We start from the raw sequence: 25,000 nt of genomic DNA, 5'->3' as shown, positions 1-25,000 counted from the left end.
TGCGTCTATCCATTGCTGGGATGTATGTCTATCTTATAAAAGTAGATTTTTTCAGATTGAGCCCATTTAGTGCCGAGTGTAGAACTACCTTAAATAGTTTTGTTACTTGTCATATTTTGTGAGTGAAGAAAAAATTGGTCAAAGTGTGAAAAATTGAGGTATTTCTCGCGAAATACTCAGGGACCACTTACACGAAAAGTAGCTTATAGACTTTATAATTTGAAAATGAAATTTAACACCAGAATTATAGATTTACAATAGGTGGTTTTCCGTTTTTATCAGTGGAATTTTTAGTCATCTGAGTAAAGGCATACCTTAATGACGCCTTTTCTCTCATAACGATTGATTTTGAAAGGCATATATAATGGGGCTTTCGTACTAATATCCCCATACACAAACAAATGCGTGACTAACTATACACCTTCCATCTATACGTTGCAGGAGGATGAAAAAGATTAGGTATACCTTATCCTCAATAATAATAGAAATTTCTTTATAGTTGTCTGGAATTGACAAAAAATATTTATAATGTTTTGTGGTGTTTTTTTTAATCAGCACTTCTTGGATACTAACTACTTACAAGAAAGATCAACACTGCTTTGCTTTGTTGTGCTTCCGTTTAGAGTTACATAACAAGTGTAAATGCCGAGTGACGTGAAAGTAGGTTCTGCAAAAAAGGGATCGTACATAAAACAGTATCTCAGTGTCATGAGTGTTTTAACACAGAATCATGTTTATATATATGGTTCATGTATAAAGTTGCCTTAGTATATTTCAGAGTGCAAAGAAAAATACAATATGTAAATCTTTGTCTTTTTAAAGATGTAACAGTGGACTTTTGAAAATTTATATTAGAATAATGATAAATCTTAGATTTTTCTCAGAAATTATCATGAAGAGATTACATGTTTAATTTTGCTTACTTTGGTCAACTAATTTGAAGACTGTTTTGTTTCCTTCGCAGTCGACATCATTCAACATGAATTCCCACGTGTACTTCGTGTCGTTACCTTCTAGATTACCAGGTGTAATTTTAGCTGGACTAATAATGCTTTGATTTTTTTGTAGATGCCATTCTACTTCGAAATTAAAGAAATCTAGAACACTGAACCCACATACAGTACAACTGATGTCGATTTCATTACGCCGGTTGGATGGTGGTGTACACGTAGTCTGGACTGAAAATTAATGCTGAAAGTTACTTCATATTTCACTATATCAATTGCAGGAAACAATTAATACTGCATGTTTCAACATTATATTAATAGTCATCAAAATTATGTCCGGAATTGATATGAATTAAATTTACAAATACAAAATAAACCACTTGATTCATCAACTAGCATCTCTTTTATATTTTACTTTGAACAAGGGTACTGCTTTTGTAGTCCTATCGAAATTACCACTTTATTTTGACTGGGACATAACCCGGGCCATCTTTCAAAAACATTTGTTTGTCCTCTCCCGGCTGACTGGCTAAAATTAAACGTTTTAATCTTTGTAAAACTATGATTTTTTTTCTCTAAATACACACCTATACTTACCGACCCAACTTTTTTACCCTGACTACGTCGGGAGAGGACATTAACAAACATATTTAAAGATAGTCCCGCAAACTCTGTACTACATCTCAGTTACAACCGTTTATCCCGGGGTAAACAATTTTATATACCGTTCGAATAGTACATGAAATGATACGCATATTTCATACATGTCTTGCATACATTTAGTATGAAATTTAATTTTTATTACCTGAAAAATGGTTATCTGTTGATACTTGGTAAATCCACAAAAGAATGGTTAAGAGAAACGAAAGTTCCATTTTCATTGTAATAAAACTTGTATAATGAATGACTCTATGTAATTAAAATAAGTCAATTTAGTTGTTTGAGAGTTTTGTTTCAAAGAATAAACTTCCTGGTATGATACGAAAGGAAATGTGGACCTCAGTCAACGGGATGTCAAAGTACTTGTTTATCTGAAAATAAAGTAGGCCTATATATACTATTATATAAGCTCGCGCCCTTCTTAAAATTAAAAGAACTTTTTCTTCCTAATTTTCGGGAACTACTATTATATGTACAGAAAAAAAGAATTGTCGGTTTGTGTGATTAGTCCTATAAGGATTGAAGCTAAAGAAAAATATCTATATTTCCGGAGTGTTTTATGTAGTGATACGTCTTCAATAAGGAAGTTGGAATGCCTTATTTTTCACACTTTTGTCGAGTGGAAGGACAGCGAAAAAAAAAAATTTGGCGGATACAACCATTGACTTCTACTTCTATTCAATCTGAATTTGTTGGCTTCTTCTGTTCACTGTTGCATGGGTCAAACGACACATTATATAGACAAAACATTAATATTTCACTATAATAAATAAAATACATAGATAAAAGAAAATTTGTTTGTGAAACACTGATGCCACTGTATGGCATCTACTAGCGATGGTTGAAGTTTTTTTTTCAAATGCCAGTCAATGTCCAAGGTCAAGGTCTAGAGATCAAAAGAAGACCTTGTCACAAGGAATGTACATGTACCCTAGACATATGAAAACCCTAGTACTAACAATTCAAAAGTTTGGCCAAAATTAGATAAAGTTTTTCAAAAGTGGGTCAAACTTCAAGGTCAAGGTTGAAAGGCAAAACATTATCATACCCGTTGAAATGTCTTGCGACAACAGATAACCATATGAAGTATGAAAGTCCAGCAACACCTGTTCAAAAGTTATGGTCAAGGTGAACGTTTGGTATTTTTGTAAAAGTAGGTAAAACTCTCCAAGGTCATGTTGAAGAGGTCAAATTTGGTGGTACCCGGAGATAGGTCATGTCAAAAGGAATACGTACACCTGTCAAATAGGAAATCCATATAGTCCCATCCACTTTAAAATTATTGGCAAGAGTCAAGTTTCTGTGGGCAAACAGAAAGAGACAAACAGACAAACGGACACGACAATATATATATATTTTTGTTTTTTTTTTCCTTTTCTGTTGTTTATATTTGATTATATAATTATTATTTTTCCTATCCATTTGTTAAATTATTTTTTTTTCTATTCATTTCTCTCTCTCTCTGAATTAATTCTAAATATGTACAAATTGATAATCTACTCTTCATACATTTTTTTTCAATGTTTACATGTACTTGTAATTGTACCTTGACCTATGGAGAGAACGATCATAGGCATTTATGCCTGCTGTTCAATCCATTTCTTAATGAATAAAATATATTTTAAACTAAAATATATACCCTCGAATCTTCGATTACGGGGGCATCAAATCCATTTTTAAGGATACATGACACAAACAAACAGAATTTGATTAAATATTTTTGACTGATTTCGAATAGAAATGCATTATATACAGGAACATTTTACGTAAAGTCTTTGGCGCTTACATGTAGATAAACGACTTTATTTCGTTTTCTGCTTTACGTGACAAAATTCTCCCACTTTACATGGCAAACAAATAGTAATCACTGTAATGCCTAAGAAATAGCAGATTTTTGAAAAATTCCGGATGCTCTGACGAAACGTTTTGAGTAATAGTTTCACGTACTTTCGATTTACTTGGTTCCGGGTTGACTGTGTGTGTACATATGTGGTGATAAAAGTTTTCAGCGAGGTGTGTAGCTTTGTTTGAGGTATATCAGATATATCTAGTTACAAATGATCACAATTAATAAGGCTTCAACTGAATCTATATTTATATGAACTCCATAATTACGATTTGGATGGAGCAGGACAGGAAACGACCTTGTTGTGTACATGTACTGCACAATATAACTTACTCTGCACTCGTTTTTACCGCGAATTGCTTTCTGGGTTAACAAAAGAAACGGTTTAATTTGCCAGGATTCACATTAGGTTTAAACCTTAGTCATGATGTTACTTAGATGTGTTATTAAATTTTGCAGGTAAATCTGAGTTGGTTTCAATATTTATCAACTGTTTATAGGACTCTATTTTCCAAAAGTATTATGTAGTAGTAATTAGTCAAAGCATTATTTTGCTCTTTTTAAAAATATTGCTCATGATGACAAATACTTTTTCATTTACACTTGTATTTCCTGCACATACAAGTCTCAGCATGTTGCACACCATTTGAATTTCTCTTTTCTTTAAAAAAGATACTTACATTTTCGAAAGCATAAACATTTAATAATTGTGAACTGATTGACTTGACCAATTTATTTTTTTCAGATCCATCAGGCTTGTCCCAGCCATGCGAATTCATAGCCTCATCCATAGCTACTCAAACGTTAGGAATTTGAATCGACTATTTCTTAGTCTTTCAATATTGTGCATTATAAGTGTTTGTTACTTTGGACACATGATATACAAAAGTAACATCTACACATGTAGCAAAGACTATGGATATTCCAAATACAAGTTTGACAATTTAGACAATATAACAATTAGTCCCGTTAACATTCACCCATTTAAGTTAAAACTTTTACCAGATTCCTTGTGTGATGCAATTCCGGAGGTATATCTTCTAGCTGTGGTAAAGTCTGCTACTAAAAACTCTTATAAAAGACAGTGTATCAGAAAGACTTGGGGAAAAGAAAGTAACTCAGAGAATAGGAGACTCATTTTTATCCTGGGATACAATGAAGAAGACCAGAAACATGTAGAATCTGAGTCTAAACAATTTAATGACATTGTCCAAGAAAATTTTCAGGATGGATATTGGAGCAACACGTACAAAATGGAAATGGCTTTTAACTGGATAACAAAACATTGTGGTAATGCTAAATATGCTGTGTTTGTAGATGATGATATGTATCTAAATGTGCCAAATACTATAAAATATCTTCACTCAGTGGATGAGAGAAAAGTGGAGAATCTTTACAGTGGGCTCCTGGTGGAAGAACCATTTCCCACACGGGATTACTTTAATAAGCATTACATTTCCCGACAAGACTATCCACTGGATTGTTTTCCTCCATACATACCATCAGGAACAGTATTTTTCAGCAAGGCTGTCATCCAAAAAATTCAAAAACTCATTCCTCATATTCCCCATTTTCGAGAGGACGATGTCTATCTAGGCATGGTTGCTCAAAAAGCTGGAGTTACACCATCAAAAATTAATTTTCTCATTGGACTAGGTGATAATAGATCAGATCTCAAGTTTTTGCCTTGCTTGATTTCTGATCATGGATACACCACATTAGAAATGTTTCAATCGGCTTATAATGAGACACATTCCAAAAATTTAACAATTGAAAAAATCATGGAGGTATGCATACACAGCAGCAAAGCAAAGGAGTTGTGAATTATAGTTATATTAGCCTTAATTTATTTAGTGAATGTTTTACACATGACATCATTATATCATAAAGCTAATGAGTTGTGAGTGACTACCATTAATTTATTCAGTGAATATGTTTTATACTTGGCATCATGATATCTTGGAAGATAAACATGGATTTGGTTTGTGAGATTTAAACAACATCAGACTGACAAATGAACTCGATAAATTCCATCGAACAGTCTATATCATCCCAAAGAAATCGGCCATCATGATTCCTCATGTAGACACAGTTCTGGTTCCCAGTAGCATTATCTGGTTGCCCTGGTAACCAAAAATCTGACCCATTTAGTGGTTGTTGTGAATGACTCCAAATAAAGTGTCCGTCTGACTGTATGGTCAATCCAATCCAGAACCAAAAGTAGGCAAAATCTGCAATGAAGAAAATAGAGGAGTAATAGGGAGGGGTTTCAGCATCGTCGCAAACCATGACCAAAATGTATGACCTTCTCCTGAGAGCTATATGCAGACTCCGGACCATGGCTTGAGATGATGGGATTTCAAAAATGAAAAGCAAAGTTGGAGTAAAGCTAATTATGTGTGACATTTGGGTGTAAGATGTGTATAAACTATAGTTTTTGTAATGTATTGTGTGTGTGTGAGTGTGTGTGTGTGTATTCAATGATGCAAATAAACTAAACTAAATAATTTTTATTTTTCTTACTTCATCTGCTTCAATGTCAGCATTTTTATATTAGTTTATGATTTGAATACATTAAGTCAATTCCATACAAGTGAATATTTAAAATGAAGAAAAAAATTATTGAATTTGGGCTCAACTACTAAAGTACAAGGTCAGAAGGTCAAGGTCAACAATAAATGTCAATAATCCCACATGTAAAAATAACTTTTATAATTTTTATTGAATAACTGTAGTCTTCATTACATAGAGAGAAAATGAATAAAGGAAGACACTTTTCATGTACATGTAGTATTATTTGAAATAAACTTGTTTGAATTTTTTTCCTGCCACTTTAGGAAAAAGAAGAGGGTAGAAGACTGGATAAATATATGCAAATATTGAAAAAAAAGACCTTGACCTTCATTGCAAAATCCCTTAGAGGACTAAGTTATTGCCAGAAAAATATCTAGGCATTTTAAAATATATAAATTTGACCTCAAATCATTAGGAATATTGCTAATTATATATTGACTTAAAATATGAATTGTCATTTCAAAACCTAAATGAGAATTTGGAATTATTACCAGTAAACCATGGTTATATGAACTTTTGACCTTGACCCTTTTGACCTACAAAGGGTTTTTCTTTCAAACATGAAGAGTATGGCATGGTATAGTATAGCTGCAGTGATTTAGCCCTCTCCTTTTTTGGGGGGGGGGGGGGGAGGGGGGGGGGCTACAACTCCTTAGGATCTCCGTAATGGTGCAAATGCGGGAGTGAATCACCCCCGCACAGATTTCGGCTCATATTAATGCCTATTTTGTTAACATTTCTTACATGATTCCAAAAATGTAGTTATGCAAGACATAAATCTATCCAAAAATTTACATAACGATCCATATATATCTGTTATTTTTCCTGTAGGCCTATGTCAGCATCAAAACTTGAATTTATCCGCCATGTTTACTGACCTTGGTAGATTTTATTTTTGGACAGCCAATGAGAATTTAGGATTTATAGGAGCGGATCTTTTAAGAATTCCCTTATTTTAAGCATGTAAATATCGCTGTTTGCGTTTAAATAACACTTGAAATGTGTGAAAGAGTTCTTTTCGAGAAGAATTTTTCACTCCTATGGAGACGTCAGCACAAAGAAAATATAAAATTCGTGTGAAATTATCATAAAATATACTAGATTCAAGTTAAATTGTTCATATGATAGAATTACTTTAAAGCTTCAACTTTATATCTTGAGATCAAATAAAGGTCAAAGTCAAAAGTAGCTGCAGAACTGTAGCGTTATGGTTTTGTATATTATAGTCTTTGACGTTATGGTCAACGACTAATATACGTATAAAACCATAACGCTACAGTTCTGCAGCTAAGTCAAAATTATATTACTAAGTATTGTTTTGAGGTTAATTTGCGATCGCTTAAAACTTAAGTCCAATACGTGTAATTGTAAAAATTCACATATTCTGTAAAGAGCAGCTGATTCTGGATAATTTTGGACAGAAAACTCACCCACTGAATAGGTGATGTTAGCTCAAATATGTTTATTTTTAAAGATAACACTAATTTCCAAAATACTCAGTAAATCAAAATATTGTCTTTTATTAATTTCAATCTGAATTTGAAAATGATTATTGTCATATAATCATTTTCAACTTCAGAGTGAATTAATAAAAGACAATATGTGTATATTTTCCGCTGTAGGCACGAACTTTCTGTTTTAGATTGTGTTTCTGGTCTTCAAAAGTTGGAATTAATACTGTCAATTGCATATTCCTGGAAAATATTTAATTTAAAACAAAAAAACTGCTTTATAAATAGAAGTTACATACAAGGATCGGGATGATCATTGAACATTTTCATTAGTTGAGACGAAATTCGATCGTTACTCAAATCCAGAAGCCAAGCATTTTCGGAACCGCAATCAGCCTGAGCCGTGTACCACGATCCTCTTTTCTCTTTCACGCTGTAGCAGGTGTTGGCGCCACGGACATAGATGTAGGAAGGCCCCCCTTTACATGCAACTGGAAAACAAAAACAAAAAACCCAAAATAATGACACGCAAAAATCAGCAATTTTTCCCCAATTTTGAAGTTTTTTTATCGTTGCAAAAATTGCGTCCACATTGCCAGTTACTGGAACCATCTCGTCAGCTATACGGTATACCTAGTTATCTGGATCATCCCTTTAAAAAGTAGATACATGTATATATTGTCGCATATCTGCGGTGATTTTCTTTGATCTTTCTGTGGTGATATATCCCATATCACATATGCGATAATACTTTCCACGCCCCTTCATATATCACTGAAAACCACAGAAAAATGAACGTGTATAGCTATTTCTTAGCCTTTAACTAAATTAAAATACATGTATTTAACTCGGTTGAAAGTTCCCAGTCGTTCAAAAGATTAATCCATTTTGAAAATTTGAAAGTTACGGTAAAATCTCCAAACTTTTTATCGTTAAACTCCTTGCTATTTGTTTCTGTGATTTCATATATGTCGAGTGCCTGGCTCAAAAATAAATTGTCAAAATCTTCAAACTCAGTTAAAAACTCAAAGTCAAATTCACTAAGAACGTCCGACATGTTGGAGAGCTAGCTTGAAATGAATCTTTTTTTTATTATTGAATTTTGACACTCTCAATGAAATTTACGTCATCAGACATGCGACAAGTTGCTTACATCATAGAAGCCGAGTAGTATTGGTTATATCGTTTTCATGGGGCGTGGAAATCGAGGGCGCGGCTTCTATGATGTAACCTATACTTGATAGATTGGTTGCTTGCTTGCTTGATTTATTTATTTATTTATTTATTTATTTATTTATTTATTTATTTATTTATTTATTTATTTATTTATTTATTTATTTATTTATTTATTTTATTTTATTTTATTTTATCGTTTTTTTTGTTTTTTGTTTTTTGTTTTTTTTTTTTTTTTAAAATTTGGAAGATATTTACGGAATTCAGTCCAGAAAAACTTGGGTAATAGTATTTAACTGATTGTAGTTGTCTGCCCATAGTGATAGGTAAATAACTGTTTATTCATACTTTTAACGGTACAGTACACATCAGTATCATGCTACTTTTACTTCCCCGAGGTAAGGATTGCGGTGCAAGATTTATTGGCTTTTAAAAATGTACTTATAAGGGTATCAAGTTCGTAAGAGAAATGTTTCAAAAAATCTCTTGTGATATGTTAATTAATATAGCATATTTGTACAGATATAATCCTTATCACATTGATGAACTTTGAATTTTGTAAACCTGCCTATATTAATAATTTTTTCGTTAAGTGAAATCAGTGTTGATGCACTGAAATCCCTTGTAAACAAGTAAACGTTGTTATTACAACTAGTTAAATAGTTTATTTTCAGTTTATAGCTAATTTTTTTTTATCTTAGAGCAGTGCGAAGCTATTGAGTGATGATATTTTCAACACCCAACGGTGCAAATGTGAAAGATGAGAATACACTATGTTGAAGTTCGTTGGTCTCTCTACACAAACAATTCCAGGAGGTCCTTCAACTTGCGTGGAGGCTGGACATATATGTAAACGGTAATTAATTTTGGAGAACTTGACTTTTTTGAGAAAGCTATTATTTCAAAATAGAAAGCACAAAAGATGAATGTAAACCTATGGGGTTTGAGACAATTATTTTAATCAAGAAAATAAAATAAGCTTATTAAAATGTACTCATGATCGAGTGCACTGACCTATAATCCAGTCAGGATGTGAAAGTGTAATACCTTTCCATAAAAGTAAACAAACCAGTTAATCAGATGAAGGACACTGTAATCAACCAGGATGTTTATCTATCTTCGGACATCAATACAGGAACAGTAGCGAAACACTGCAAAAACTTACGGTACTTTAACATAATATTAACTTTTGCACAATACCAGAACACTGAACTGAAGCTTATGTTTATATTATAAAGTTCTAGGATTTTGACCAAATTTATTGAATAACTTGTTTACTTGAATCTGATCAGTTTGTTTCATATATAAATGAGCATTTATTATGTATTGTACATTATAAAAATGACAGTCTAACTTTACCAGGCGCTCATTCTCTCGCTCTCCTCTGGGCCGCACTTCTCAGAGCGGGGCTCTTCGGAGCAACGTTCTAGGAGGGATCGTGAGACACTTTATGATCACTAGCCGCTTTAGGATAAGTGTCATATTCTTTGCTCTTAACCACTATACGATCATTGTTTGTATTCTCTAATAATTTTACAACTGTTAAATAAACTCTTAGAAAAGACTTTTTCCTTGTCATTGGTTCACCATGTTCACATGAAGTGGTAGCTAGGGTTGTAAAGTATTTACCATTCTCAATGAGTAACATATTCTCTATCCAGTCCAATATTATGTTAATTGTATATGAATTACATATGTAATGGGAGAGGAGAAAATTACAGTGGACTGGACCAGGATTCGAATCTGGGCCCCCTGAATCTTCAGTCAGGTGCTTTACCAACTGAGCTATATGGCCACCAGCAATCAAACTCGGTTGACCACCACATTCTTCCCTGCTTAAGGGTCTTTGGTCTCTCAAAGACCCTAATCCATGCTCATCCCTGGCAGGCCTCTCACCTGTCAGTTCCAGGGCATGGCACGGCACCAAATGTAACGGGAGAGGAGAAAATGCAACCGACCAGACCGGGATTCCAACCCGGTCCCCCTGATTCTACAGTCAGGTGCTCTACCAACTGAGCTATCTGGCCACTGGTGTTCAACCCGACTGTCTGCCACATTCCTCCCTCCTTAAAGGTCTTTGGTCCCTCAAAGACCCTAATCCATGCTCATCCCTGGCAGGCCTCTCACCTGTCGATTCCAGGGCATGGCACAGGTGAGGAGAAAAATGCAACAGATCAGACCAGGATTGGAACCTGGGCCCCCTGAATTATCCAGTTTCATATTGGTGCTCTACTGACTGAGCTATCTGGCCACTGGCAATCAAACCTTGCTGACAACCACACCAAATAGAAAAAAGCATACTGCATTAACACAATATATATGCATGTAAATATCCACCCCCTTTCCCCATTAGGGTATTACTCAATGATAAAAACATATCAATATATAACATGCTACTGGAAATGAAGTATGGTGCTTTACAATAGATAATTTTTGCAGTTGTCCAATGTATGCAGAATGTTCTGTCAAAATCATAAAAAAGAGAAAATGGCAATATATTCGAATCTTTTCTTATTATTAATTTGCAATTCAAATGGAATCTTATGAATAGCAAGTGTAAAATTTAAAATAATATCTCTGGTGTATAAAAGTGCAAATATGAAAGTGGCAGATCTTTAAATACCCATATAAACCCATTAACAGACATCTTTAACAAACACTAAAATTGAAAGTAACATGAACAGGTTCTCTCTTTACAGAATATGGAGAGCCATCTTATCCATCTTCATCAGAAAATTTTGTCGTCATAAAAAATGGCAAATCAAAACTCTATGCATAGGACTTGTGATATTTATTGTGACAAAGTGCTTTTCAGTGAGAAATAATGAAATCTTTTTTGGATGTGAAACTGATTTTGGTTACACTCCTTACAAGTTCAAAAACTTGAACAACATTAGTATTGATCCATTAAACGTTCATCCTTTTCGATATAAATTTGTGGCGAATACAGTGTGTGAAAAGAACGAGGACATTTACCTTCTAACGCTTGTAAAATCTGCAACGCATAACTACAAGAATAGGCTATACATAAGACAAACATGGGGCAAAGAAGCCAAATCAGAAAACCGACGTCTGGTTTTTATTCTTGGATATTCAGAAGTCCAGCAGGCGTCAATAGAATATGAAAATCAAGTGTTCAAGGATATAATTCAAGAAGATTTCCAGGATAATTATTGGAGCAACACCTACAAAATGGAGATGGCATTTAGCTGGATAACAAAATATTGTAATTCTGCAAAGTATGTTTTATTTGTGGATGATGATATGTTTGTTAACATGGAAAACAGTTTAAGATATCTTAGCTCTGTTGACAGCAGTAATGTGGATTATCTTTATAGTGGATATCTAGTGGAAAAACCATTTCCCACCCGTGATTACACTAACAAACATTATGTGTCATGGGAAGATTATCCCTTTGACTGTTTTCCTCCATACATACCCTCCGGAACAGTTTTCTTTAACAAAGCTGCTATAAATATATTTCAAAAAGTTATTCCCTATATTCCTCACTTTAGAGAAGATGATGTCTATCTAGGTATTGTCGCACAGAAAGTTGGAATCGCACCCTCCGATATCAGCTTTCTCATTAGATTAGGAAATGGCAAACCACACACCAAGTTCATTCCATGTTTTATTTCTGATCATGGATATTCAAATGCAGATTTCTTTCAAGAAGCTTACAGAGAACTCCAAACAAACACAATTTCCATTGATTATATTATGAAAGTATGTGTAAATGACATAACCAGGGTAGGACATTAAAGTGTTCATTGCAAAGCTGAAGCATTCTCAAATCACAAAGGAACTGGATTTGTGTGTGTGTGTGTGCTTCCTTTCTGTTCTTGATTTTTTGCTTTAAGAAAACAGGATTCCAAAGCTTTGATTTATTTCTCAACAGAGGGTAATGTTTGTATTTTGTAAGGACACTTCATTATGTAAAAGATGTTCAAATAAGAAGTACGTGGGCATTGTGTAATACTGGTAAACTTGTGCCATACATTTTGTATCTTATTTTCAAATACTTAATTGTTTTAGAGGCATAGACATTGTCTCTGTCTTTTTTTTTTTCTTTTTTTTTTTTTGAAATACATGAAATAACTTTTTAAAGTTTTACTGTCATTTATATACCAAAGTCATGTTTCACATTCCAGTCATTCTTGATCTGAAGCATTTAGCATGTTTAGTGAGTGTGTGTTTGTGCTTATGTGCAAATCACAAACCATTTAATGTTATAGTAATTTACCTTTACTTATTTTCCCCTCAAAGGGGAGGGGATACAGTATTGCATTTGTAATTTAATTTGCATCAGGACCCATATCTAATCCTATCTGGATTTATATACAATAGATATGTGCTCTTTGCCAGGGGTTGCTACGCTTTGCGGTGCCCTTGTTTTTCTTCTGATTTTATGGATTGAGTAAGTCAGTAAGGAAAAGTTTTTCCTCATTACATTTGCAATTATTTTTTTTAATTTTTATATGTAATACATTAAATAGCTTTAATTTAATGCTTAACATTTGCTAAGTCATTTTATTTATCTTATACATGTATATACTGTAGACATACTTTTTTCCACTGGGTCATAATTCCGCGGAATCTCAATTTCCATTTAATCCGCGGGTTGAAAATTACGTGGATTTCTCAGACTGTCACTATATGCCTTATATTTATATTAAGTACGCTTGTACAAATTTCTGCGGAAAATTTGTGACCGCGTACATAGCGTAAATTAATACCACCAGAAAAAAAATACTTCTACAGTATATACCGGTATATGCTTTGCAATCCCACTATGCCTTTTAGTGGCATTTTTGTTGGCTTATTTTGTTTAATGATCTGTGTATTTTTTGTATTCATAATATTACTTGATCTCATTGTTTGTTTTTTGTTCAGAGTGTGCTGTGATATAAAAAAAAAAGTTGTCAGAGGTTTGAATGGTGATGGATGTTTAATAAAAAAGTTTTTTTAAAAATATATTATTTTATAATTTCATAAAAGAACAAGATAGGCTAAGGCCCCTTTCTGGTCCCTGGTTTGGGGTGTCTCTAACATTGTGATACCTCAACTTAACATCCTGTAAGTTACTGTGAAATCACTAATTCTCATGGGGTTTAATTTTCATTGTTTTCAAGGTATGAAGAGACCCACAGATTTATGTCCTCCACGAAATACAATTTTTCACATGTATTATTACTGAACAATTCTTCAACCACAAAATCAAATCCCCATACCCCGTTATATTTTTTCAAACCACAAACTATTTGACCCCTCAAAAAAAAAAGTATCATCCTTGCAACAAACAAGTATTGATTTTAAGTTACAGGGTATGGAGAAATCACAGGAAGGTCACAAAAATTGATTATTTTCCAAATTTACTAAATTTTAAATTGTATTCATCTTTTCATTAATTTTGAAGCATTTTGTTTCAGAAAACACAGAGAAAAAGGTTGCCTATTTAGTATCAACTAAAATATATTTCACAAACTAGTATGATATACACCATTTGTATGAAAATCTCTGGTTTCAGATAAAGGTAGGCAAGGCTGTGTTCTCTTTTTATCTCAGATTTGACTAAATTTCATCAGCATTGAGGCCATTTTATAAAATGGTCACTTTGCACCCTCATGTTGCTTCCAGTTACACTTTGAATTAAAATAAAACAAGCATCTGTCATTTAAAACTATCACAATTTTAACTGTGCTTGTAGAATACTAGTAAGTCATTGATAATAAAGGATTCAGTTTGTTGAAATGTATTGTTTCCAACACTTGTATGTATTATAAATAAACGAAGATCAAATCTGTTCAGTGTTTTTGTAGATTATAAGAAAAGCTTACAATATAATGTAATCACTGATTACCAATGAAAAGACTTTACAAGCTGATTAAGGCTTTTCAAACAATTTCAAACAAATTTACTAAAATCTGGAAGGAATACTACTTGTTATTTCATCAGTGAAATAGATAAAGATAACACACAGTGATCAGTCCAAAATAAAAGCCTCCAAACAGTACAAATCTGTGAACAGGGCATGAAACAAGAACCACTGGAAATCTCAGATCTTGGTTCAGACCAATGGCTATGAGGAGTGAGATTTCATATAGAATTGTGGGTCATTTGTGTGCCTACCTCCATCACAAAACAAGCAAAAACAACTTACTTTTGTAATACATTGTATCTGGGGAATCTTGGCTACTTGCATCAGACAGGCGTAGAAACACTGAGGAATGGCCCTGGCAGTACCTTGTCGAGCTCTGGTAGAAAAACGAAACACAGGACTGGTCCTGCAGGCAACGGTAGGAGCAGAAAATCTTACTTCGCTCCCGTGATTGCCATAGGATGTCTTTCAGGGCTAGCTTGTTTCTCCATTCCGGCACTCCATGCCACAGGAAATAATTTCTACTTAGAGTAACTGAAAACAAAGCTGAAAAATCTTGGTTATTTAGGATTATTATTTTGAAAACGTTTGATTGCTATCTTTGAATTTAGAATTAATCCCTACATCTCAAAATCTGGCAATTATGCATAAAATATTACATTTGTAACCGTGATACAACAGATTTGCTTTAAATTAACTTTAGAAAGTCCATTTTTCATTTCAATTAAACTTGTAAAGAAGTTTATGAATTTTTTTTAAAAAAAAAAAGTATTTTCTTTAAAATTCCTTGCGAAAAGATTTTTATTGACACTTCCTTATGGAGTAAAATTAAAATGGTTCATAAAGTTTCCATTAAAAACAAGAAGCATATAAATATAACTTATCTCCAATAACCATAAGTTTATGTAACTTACCACTAAGTGTCAAAATTAAAGGCAGGAAAATTACAAACAAATCCCTATGACAAACTTTCATTTTGAAATGTTTGCATCTCTCTATAGGCGCGTACTTCTGATCTGTTTTCCGTAGAAGGGTGACTGTGCATGCGTGCTGTGGTATTCACAAGTCGCGATAGGATACAGCCACGCATAATCAAATTGAAAAGAATAGTTCTAACACTCTAAACAACCATAGCAAATGACTTCGTCCAACCTTACATCCTTTCATGTAAAATGCAATTGTATGAAGCAAAAGTTTGATGGCCATTTTAGGTATTTTTCACGATGTCCCTATTGAAACCTTTTATGATGCACCTTAATCCAAATTAAAACCTAATCAATTGACCAGATTTTAAATAAAGGCAATTTCTAAATTAATTGTAAAAGGAATAAAAGAAAGTATAATGCTTCAAACAAATTCACGTAGTTTTATTTATGATAAAGGTTTAATTGATAACAACCATGTGGATCAATAGCTTCTGAGCAATAAAATGAAAAAGCAAATTCCTTTTTCAATAATAACTTTTTACTCAAATAAATAATTTTAAAAATTCATTTGACATATCATTCTTCTTTTCTTTCTTTGAAATCATGGAAAAAGTAGAAATACAAATATACAATGGAACGCCTCATTTACATAAACTAAAGGTTACATTTTTACCTATTTGACAATAAAAATCAAAATACCCTATTTTCTTTCACCACGGGTGTATTGATATACTCTACTTTCTTTAAACCCTGTAGATTGACTTTTTCTAATAGATTTTGTGTTGCATTCTGTTTCGATACAGGTTTTATTTTTTTCTTTGAAGATGGTTTCACTGTTATGTCAGCCAGCATCATCATTCTGGGATTAAAGAACCCTGAACCCAGAAAGGGAATATTTTCGTTCCTTAATAATGGGGAGACAGGTGGAGCCACTTGTCGTATTCCGAATGGATTATTAGTCGTCTGCTGGTTAAGCGGCAGATCAACAATCATTCGATTCGGAATTTGTCCTCTAGGGAATTGTCGTCCTCTCTGATTTTCACGCAGTCGTCCGCCTGAAATTTCTAATAACGGATTAATTAAATTGCTTGTCAAAGGCATATTAAGATCTTGAAGAAAGAGTAGAGGATTGTCTTCGAAGATATCAAAGAGTTCATAGTCAAGAGGAGGTTGAAAAGAGTCTTGAAGAGAGAGGAAGAGAAGAGGATCAAAAGGAGGCCCACCTTGTATTGATCTTTGGGTTCCAATCGGGAATTCTCTCCCTTGTTGTCGAGGTTGTAAACCAGGCGTAACTGAAGGTTGCATCGGAGAATTTCGGAAGCGATTTCTTTCTAAGGGTGATTGGGAAGCGCCTTGAAGTCGGAATGGTAGTTGCCGAGAACTGATTGGTGAAGTATTTGGTGTCGATGGAGTTGAGCGTAAGACTTGCCTTTGTCGAGGAATAGGAAGTCCTCTGAGAAGTGATTCGGGTAGTCTTTGATTGATACGAAACTGGTTTGAAGGTCTAAAGGCCAAGTCTGAACGCCCTAATTGGTTGCGTGGAAATGATGTTTGTCCAGCAATGTTCTGAGCTCTACCTTCAATCCTTGTCCAAACTTGCATGTTTCTATTCATATTACGCTGATCGGTTATAAAGCGTGCTGCTTCCTGGTTTCCAAATGGTACTGCACGTGCAACGGTTCGAGCAGAATTCCATTGATTGTTTGCACGGGGAAGAGGTTGTAAAGTTGGTCTAAATTGGTTGTTGGTTGCTGATGATAGAAAAGGGTTCCTTGGCAATGGTCTCATCTGTATGTTTGTTGGCCTTGTTGGGGTTCCCTGAAATATATTCAGTGATGGGGATCGTCGAGCAGCAAAAGATTGAGGAAAGGCCGTTAAACCAGCTCTCGGTTGTATTTGAGATTGTTGGCGGCTCGCAAATATCTGTCGAGGACTTGGCATATTGACGCGAGATGGACGAGTAATGGGCATTGGAGAGGAAAGCAGTGTTCGAGCTTGACTGCTGATAGAATTTTCCCTTTCTAGATTCCTAGACCTGATTCTGCTATTTTGTGCTGACGAGGGAGAATCTCGGAAGACATCTCTTATAAGGATTTGTTCATTTAATGGGTCGATTCTTCGGGCAGGGTTAATCTGAGTCTCTTGGGCTGGTAGTCCTCCACCCACCTGAAATACTGGTGGTGTAGGTTCAGTGGGTTCTCTCCAGTTAGGACCTGACGCGAATCCCGATGGAATCCTGCTTTGAGGATTAAATGGTGGCAAAAATGGTCTGTTCACAGACGGTCCGGTAATTTGGTTTTCTGGAACTGACAATTGAAGAGCACGATTCTGATTTGTATTTATTTCAGGTAAAGGAAGAGAAGGTCTCTGTTGCTGTCTTATCCCACTTTGTGCAGAATTTCTTTCAATGGGAAAGTCGATTGGAATGTTCATATTTCCAAAAATATCGGACGGATCGCCTAGATTTGGATTGTTAAACAACGAGTTATCTGACCACATGTCATTCTGTCCATTATTGATTCCAGAGATTTGATTGTCATTAATTGCTATGTTACCTCCTAAATTTTGATCACCAGTAAATGATGTAGACTGTAAATCAGTAGCATCTCTAATTAGTTGATTATTTATCTGGGGTCGTTGTGTCTGGTCTGAAGTAAATGATAACCAGTCGTTTATAACAGATGAAGGGGCATTGGGTCTACTCGGTACTGGTAGCTGCCCAGGAGGAAAGTTCTGTGGTAAAGAATTAGGATTAATCTCTTGTTGGTTTGTGGTGGCCGACGGGGAATTTGGTTGAGACGAAGGCGGGGATTGCATAGACATCACTGATTGTAAATCGGGAAGCTCTGGAAGAACGGGTTCACCGCTAGTTTGACTAGTGTCTGGAATAGAGTTTGAGTTGTTAACAGGGAAGACATCTCCATTTGTTCCTGGTGGAAGTTGAAAGTCGACCATTCCATCTGGTGACAAAATATCATTGAAAGAATTTATACCAGTAAATAAACCGTCATTTGCAGAAGCGTCTGGTGGAGTGATGTTCTCAAATATCCTTTCTAAGGAGAAATCTGGAGGCCTCATTGTTGTTCCTCCCAAGAAATCTAGTGGCACATTAGCTAGATCGTCAAGGATTGGCACTGGATTAAAAGCGGACTCAGTCCCAAATGGATCTGGATCAATATTGCCTCCGATATTCAAAGCTTGGGCAAATCCAAACTCTGGACCGGTGTCTGCTTAAATGATGAATTTAAGAACATTTATTTGCAAAATTTAATATATTAGGTAAAGAATCTTGGATGAGAAATAGAGAAAAAGAAAGAAAGGGAAAAAGAGGTATAATTACTTCTTTGTGCTGACACGATGCAAGGAGTCAAGATGAATCCATACCAAACTGCCAATTCCCTCCATTTCATCTCTGAAATAATTCGAAAATCGATGAAAAATGCATTTTAAAGGACTTTTGAATATATATAGGGATGAAAGAGAATATTTATCTCCAATCACCAGGCTTTGAAAGATCTCGTTAAAAAATGAATTATAAGGAATCACATCAGAAATATTCCCCCATGGTCTTCTGAAAGTTTATGCGTTAAAGGATTTGATTTAAAATAAATTTCGAAGCTACGGTTATTTTTTTTCAAAACCGGTGTTTAGTTAACCCTGAATGAAAACGTTGAGGATGCGCGGGTTTGAAAATTACAAAGAAAAGGATTAGTGTGCCTTTTGACTGTAAAAATCTCACTGCTTAGTCAAAGCAATTTTGATCACTACTGAGATATTTCATATTTCAAAAATGTATGTTTAGTATATAAAAGAATTTCAACTTATTTTCTCACTTCGAATTTACACGCCATGTTGACCTTTGGAACTCTCTTGAAATCAAAGTGACCTCATTAACTTTTTATTTGCGATCTCATTTAGCTTACTAGTAGATAACCCTTTTATTATAAAACTGAATTTTAACTCGTTAGATTAATAAAAAAATTACTAAAGTAACACGAGCTGCTGTATAGTTAGTCATATCATACAGAAAATTATCTGTATATAATCTTAAACAAGTAAATATAATTATAATATGCTGATATGTAATTCCCTGTGGTGCTAAATTAAAAGGTGTGAAAATTGCCGATGCATAAATCATATAACGAACGATTATTTGAGAAACTTAAAAATTATATTTAATTATTTCATTTTTTCCCGTAAATTTATCTTGAAATTATTATTATTAAATCTGCGGAAAATGACTATAGAAGACATTTTTTTCATCAGTATAAAAACATTTATCACATTGCCAAAAAAATTATAAGGATATGATTGAGAATTGTTAATACAATATTCTAATAATCTTACCTGATGGTTTGTAAAAGATCCGTTCTTAAATCATATTTGCAATGCTTATTTTTTTTTTACACATGGAAGTTGCCATGTTTCCCATATAGATTATTTGTCACGTGATCATGTTGTACATGCTAATTATGAGTTCGCTAGTTATGTATTATCGAGACAATCGTTTTCAATGGTGTCAAACAACATACAAATGCAATCTACCTTGACAGGTAAACACGACTTAATGAGGGGAAAAATAGTATCATGCATCTTATAAAATGTAGACAGGACGTAGTTCAAACGACTGACCACAAGGGCGAAAAAGGAAATTAAGGTTTATTCCCGCTTTTTTAACCATTCATGACTTTTTCTTTGCTGTCATGACATTATGATTTTCGTCCTATTGACGGTAATAATTGTACTTTTTTACCGGGTTTTTTTTTCTGTACAAGACGAATTAATGTAACTAGGTGTAAATTTGTTCACAATGTTTTAGTTTTAAAAAATGCGCTTTCTTCGACTCTCGAAAGCGCATGTGCTAGAAAAAGATGAAATTAACAAAATATTGTTTCACTGATTACGATGAAATATTGGAGTACTTTGTACATGTAAATAACCGTGAAGCATGGTACAAGACATTTTCAAACGTTACTGATATGTCCACCCACAAAATTCTCATGTAGCGGAGGTTTTTATCTCCAGTTACCCTTAATACTTTAGAAATTGTTACGGATGTTTCATTAAACTATTAATAAACAAGCACTTAACACGAGGTTTAACATGTAGATAAAAAGTTTACATTTCATGCGAAGACGAAAGGTGAAATATGTATCACCTTGCCGTATTTTTTCTTTGTTGTATTACAAACGTAAGTTATGTCATATTTATCATTCCATTAAACATAATTATTGTTAAATTGTTAATTTTTTTTTAAAGTTTGTTAACTTGTAACTTTTTAAAATAAAATTTACAGTATTTCCTTTTTAACGTGCTTTTTAATGAATTTGTTTCAAGGATTTGTATACTGCATTTATATTTTAAACTATACTTGTTTTTGTCACGACTAAGACATATTTTAATTTCTTATTTGAAAAAAGAACGACCCGTTGAATTATAGAACCATTATTAGTACCATATGTTTGTTTGTAGGCCATATCACGGACTAGCTATGGTATGTTTTATTTCTTTAATTTGTCCTTTATTATCTTTTTCCATAAACCTTATTATTGGAAAAGTCATAGTCCATCAAAGCTACCTGTATAACAAATAAAAAAAAGTATTTTAGAAAATATATATACTGAAGAATCGTGTGAACTTGAGGTAGTATCTGTGGATCATGAACGTTTTCAGCTTCAAAAATGCATATATTGGATTCTTTTTGATGAATATTTATATAAGAATGAAAATTATTCATGCAAAAATCATTATCCAGATAGTGAATAATATTTTGGGATTTATCTTTTCTTATGTGTTTGCATTGAATTTCAATTTGGGCGAATTGAAAGAATAAGAAAGATTAAAATGTAAAATTTCAATATTTTTGTGTTTTTAGCAATAATGAAGCATGTACAAATTGTATTACATTGTAAACATTTCTAGAACATTTTTGTTTTTATAGCTTGAAATGCTTATATTTTAATTTTTCTCGATTGAACTAGATTGCTAATTAGTTGTAGACCAATAAAAATCGTTTAATATTGCAAAGTTTTTATTTCACGTTCAGTTCCTCAGGACGACAACAAAGAAAATACTTCACCACTGGGCTATAGCGTTATGGACATCATTGTGAAAGCAAACAGGGGTAAGACAAATGTTTAATAATTATTTCTTTTCAAAATTGATAAAAATCAACTGGCTTACAAATTCCTAGTTTTTTTTCTTTAACTTCAAAGTACGACGGGTGATCAAAAAGTTCGCGAATTGTTTAACTTCCATTAAACAATTGAAATTAGATTTCAGTTTCATTATTTTTTAAATTGTACTGCTCAAAACTAATGCACATATGCCACAGTTCTGCCCATGCACGAATCACGTGGTTCAGGCAGTCGCGGACATGTTCCTTCTCACAGAAGCTAATCTAAGCTAGTTCTTTCCATGCAATTTTTTTATAACAAGAACAGTCTATTTGTCAGAAATGACATAATCTTGGAAATAGTATGGATGAATAAGAAAATCCTTTTCAAAAAAGAGCATGGTGACCACCACAAACCGAGTCCTCTGTCCTAGGAACGTCATTTATCCAGTATGGATATAGGATGGTCGCCTTCTTTTAATCATATCTGATATGTTTAAAGTGTAAAGTAAACTGTATTGAAGGGATTTATAAATTATATTTTTGGTAAGATATTCAACTATCAGCTCTAACTTTGTGATCGTTATAAATTGCTCAACTAATTACATAATCTCCTCCAGCTTGTTTTCACTGGGCGACAGAACAAATGTCCGTCAATTCCTTCAATCCAAATAATGAATTAACTTGTGGAAAGTCTTTTGTCTTTATAAATCTTGTACAAATTATAATATGCTACTGCAGAGGAATTTCAAAATTATTTGTTAAACTTGATAGCCGTTCGTTGTTCGAGTAAGACTGTCAACCATTTTTGTCACTAGTCGTCTACATACTGACGTCATCTTCACACTGTGACTTCCCAATCATGAAGCATAGCACTTATCATGCGCTATTTGTAGAACCTCTGCATGATTATATATATGATTCTGTAAATATAGAGATAGTTTGCGAACTTTTTGATTACCCCTCGCAAATAGAGATTTTCGGAGAAATTTCAAAGAACCACCAATGTTTCTTTCAAGGTTAAAGAAAAATTTTTTTCAAAGGCAGTTAATCTCAAAATGTTGGTATATAGTATTTTAAAGATGTAACAACCCCTTATTATCAAATGTATATTATTTGTATTGATTTGGTTGATACAAATGTTCCAAATGTAAGATGAATGTTCCTATTAGCAAATTAGTTTCATTGCTGTATAAGAATTTGTACACAGAATCAGGGATGTTGGAGAACCTGCTGGAAGGAGACATTATAGGACAACCATCGATACATGTATGTAAGATAAGTTCTGATCTATCTTCCATCTTTATTGCATTTCAGATGTACTTACATATATATGTAGTAAAACGCTACAAAAATGTTTTTTATGTATCACAAAGACAGTTGAATAATTGGAAACATTGAATTACTAGCATATAATACAATGCATTGACTTAAGTTAGTAAACAGTTTGTTCTTTGATTTATTCAGAGAGAGAAGAGGAATGCTATTCGTGTGAATATGTGGAAATGGAAAAATAACGTGATACCATACACTATTGAAAAGAATGGAATCAGTACGTTTAACCTCAGCAGATTGTTTAGAAACATGAACAATTATTCAGAAGTTTATATCTTACTGTCTTACTCAAACATTACCTTAAGTTTACAGTACACTATTTACAGATAAACAACATTGAAGATTCTGCATGGACAGTTCTCTTTTATCAAGTGCATTATTATAACAATACTTTTACTTTATAATTTGGAAAATAAGATGTGATTAAAAGTTAAAAAGTATCTATAACCCGGGTATTTTTTAGAGATATCTGTTTAAAAATAGAGATAACCCAACATAAAAAGGCCTTTGATTCCAGGTAGCTATGGTCTCAGTGTTATACAGTCGGCAATAGACCAGTACAACAGTGACCAGTCCTGTCTGAAGTGGAGACCGAGGACAAACGAGGAGGACTATGTCGTCATCAGAGATGGAGCGGGGTAATTCTTAAGTGTACATGTATTTCCTCGATGAAAAATGTTAATGTATTACTAAAAAATTGAAATCAAGTTTTTAGTTGACATAGACGCCCTTGTATATGTTTTCAGAAGTATAAGGCATTTTAGTTGATTCTAAGAATATAACAATGCCTAGGAAAGTAATTTTTCAAAATTAGAATTTTATCTAGAATCCACAGTTCTTTTGTATAGTAACCCGTGCTTTCTATAAGAAAAAAGAACATAGAACATGTTTTGTTAGAAAAGCTGGAAGGTGGAATTTCTACTTCAGTTGTGTGTCGCTTACCTCATTTTTTCCCTTTTAACTTCCAGATGCTACTCCTCCATTGGTCGGGACACTGGTCCTCAGAACCTCGTTCTGGGTTCCACCTGCTACTTCAAAGGTGTCATTTTGCATGAGATGAACCACGCTGCTGGGTTCTTCCACGAACAAAGTCGGTATGATCGAGATGATTACATACTAGTCAACTGGGAAAATGTGCAGGATGGTATTTACTAGAAGATTATATGCTATAAAAAGTTAAAATTGGGTTGAATATCCACCGTCTTGAAATTCGTTTGGAAAACAAAGTTCATGAACCAAGCAATTCACAGATTATTTGACGTAAATTTTCTTTTCTTCAAAGGTAAAACTAGAGATTTTACCAAACAGCAAAAGAATATAATGGATACTTTGGGAACCATTTATGACTATGGCAGTATCATGCACTATGGTGCAACAACCTTCTCTAAAAATGGAAGTCCAACACTAGTGGCAAAATTCAACACTCGAGGAACTATGGGCCAGCGTTCTGGATTTAGTGAAATGGACATCTGGAAGATCAAAAAGTTGTATGGTTGTGAGAATGGTAAGAACAGAACCCATCTGTAAAAAACCAATATTTTGCTGGAGTGCTCAATGGTCATTTAATACCTGAGTTATAATTATAACATCAATCATCTGTAGGAGATCCGCCCTTGCCAGTATGGAAGCAGATAGATCAAACTACTCCTACAACTATTACTACTACTAAAGAAACAAAAACTTCCGATCACATGACACATTCTCAGATAATAACTCGTCCATCTTCCATTGCTATGTCATCAACATTCACTAGTACGTCACGACCAACAACACAGAAATCTACGTCAACAACGACAATAACTACAACTAAAAAGCCTTGTGCAGAAGAATCCAAACGTAAGTTATGTCATGTAAAATATAATCTGCCAGATTCATTTTTACTCATATACATTACCTAAACAATTACGTATAGTTTTCATATAATAATGCCATTATATTTAGATATGTTAAAATTGTTGATATTGTAGTTCCACGTGGTATACCAGGGAAAGTGCAAGGTTTTCAGGTTGTTTTAATTGAGAACACACTAAGAGTGTTCTGGTCTCCTCCATGTACAAGTGTTCCTTTAAGCGTAAGTGAATTTTTAAACAGGGTA

At 33.7% G+C, this 25,000-nt stretch overlaps 4 protein-coding genes and 1 non-coding gene across 7 annotated transcripts in view; 2 read left to right on the top strand and 3 right to left on the bottom strand.

Moving 5' to 3' along the window:
* The window catches only part of LOC134282909 (uncharacterized), an 11,930-nt gene extending 9,994 nt beyond the window's left edge, over positions 1–1,936 (bottom strand). The window contains exons 1-3 of the mRNA XM_062765335.1: positions 1,753–1,936; positions 924–1,178; positions 581–667 (exon numbers count right to left, since the gene is read on the bottom strand). Coding sequence (XP_062621319.1) covers positions 581–667; positions 924–1,178; positions 1,753–1,828 — 418 coding nt within the window. The 5' untranslated portion in view covers positions 1,829–1,936. The remainder of the gene's footprint in view (positions 1–580; positions 668–923; positions 1,179–1,752) is intronic.
* Positions 1,937–3,571: 1,635 nt separating this feature from the next.
* On the top strand, positions 3,572–6,212 carry LOC134282860 (beta-1,3-galactosyltransferase brn-like). Of its 3 annotated transcripts, none has more exons than XM_062765246.1 (2): positions 3,572–3,620; positions 4,199–6,212. In XM_062765246.1, exon 2 carries the CDS (start codon positions 4,221–4,223, stop codon positions 5,274–5,276), a length of 1,056 nt encoding a protein of 351 aa, XP_062621230.1. In that variant the 5' UTR covers positions 3,572–3,620; positions 4,199–4,220; the 3' UTR covers positions 5,277–6,212. The 3 variants fall into 3 exon arrangements, with proteins under 3 accessions (XP_062621230.1, XP_062621229.1, XP_062621228.1); XM_062765245.1 differs by having other exon boundaries at positions 3,575–3,639; XM_062765244.1 differs by lacking the exon at positions 3,572–3,620 and adding an exon at positions 3,672–3,912.
* On the bottom strand, positions 5,446–18,865 carry LOC134282908 (uncharacterized). The gene is made up of 7 exons (XM_062765334.1): positions 18,796–18,865; positions 16,679–18,685; positions 16,155–16,510; positions 15,444–15,579; positions 14,812–15,075; positions 7,778–7,969; positions 5,446–5,684 (listed from the first exon to the last, which is right to left on the bottom strand). The coding sequence occupies exons 1-7, from the start codon at positions 18,863–18,865 to the stop codon at positions 5,446–5,448; spliced, it is 3,264 nt and encodes a 1,087-aa protein (XP_062621318.1).
* LOC134282907 (zinc metalloproteinase nas-13-like) lies at positions 9,438–24,432 on the top strand. Its single transcript, XM_062765333.1, has 8 exons — positions 9,438–9,507; positions 20,928–20,949; positions 21,502–21,579; positions 22,781–22,839; positions 23,038–23,122; positions 23,423–23,543; positions 23,874–24,049; positions 24,188–24,432. Exons 3-8 carry the CDS (start codon positions 21,552–21,554, stop codon positions 24,430–24,432), a joined length of 714 nt encoding a protein of 237 aa, XP_062621317.1. The 5' UTR covers positions 9,438–9,507; positions 20,928–20,949; positions 21,502–21,551.
* Trnay-gua (transfer RNA tyrosine (anticodon GUA)) lies at positions 10,606–10,678 on the bottom strand. The gene has a single exon. It is a non-coding gene; the product is annotated as a tRNA-Tyr (tRNA).
* Positions 24,433–25,000: the final 568 nt, after the last annotated feature.

The sequence above is a fragment of the Saccostrea cucullata genome, unplaced genomic scaffold (genome assembly GCF_032062105.1).
Source record: "Saccostrea cucullata isolate Sc308-1 unplaced genomic scaffold, CSIRO_AGI_Scuc_v1 ctg406, whole genome shotgun sequence".
NCBI classification, from domain to species: Eukaryota; Metazoa; Mollusca; class Bivalvia; order Ostreida; family Ostreidae; genus Saccostrea; species Saccostrea cuccullata.
Note: the sequence above shows the minus strand (reverse complement) of the source record. Positions and strands in the feature narration are given on the sequence as shown.

Bases quoted from the DNA above. Each gene is read 5' to 3' on its own strand.
- LOC134282860 (XM_062765244.1), top strand. From the start codon at position 3,878: ATGATGTTACTTAGATGTGTTATTAAATTTTGCAG. The intron at 3,913-4,198 runs GTAAATCTGAGT...TATTTTTTTCAG, and splicing joins TGTGTTATTAAATTTTGCAG to ATCCATCAGGCTTGTCCCAG.
- LOC134282908 (XM_062765334.1), bottom strand. From the start codon at position 18,865: ATGAAATGGAGGGAATTGGCAGTTTGGTATGGATTCATCTTGACTCCT. The intron at 18,686-18,795 runs GTAATTATACCT...TCATCATTTAAG, and splicing joins CATCGTGTCAGCACAAAGAA to CAGACACCGGTCCAGAGTTT. The intron at 5,685-7,777 runs GTATGTAACTTC...TCTTCATTGCAG, and splicing joins CAATGATCATCCCGATCCTT to ATTTTGCCTACTTTTGGTTC.
- LOC134282907 (XM_062765333.1), top strand. From the start codon at position 21,552: ATGGACATCATTGTGAAAGCAAACAGGG. The intron at 22,840-23,037 runs GTATGTAAGATA...TGATTTATTCAG, and splicing joins TAGGACAACCATCGATACAT to AGAGAGAAGAGGAATGCTAT. The intron at 24,050-24,187 runs GTATTTACTAGA...TTTTCTTCAAAG, and splicing joins CTGGGAAAATGTGCAGGATG to GTAAAACTAGAGATTTTACC.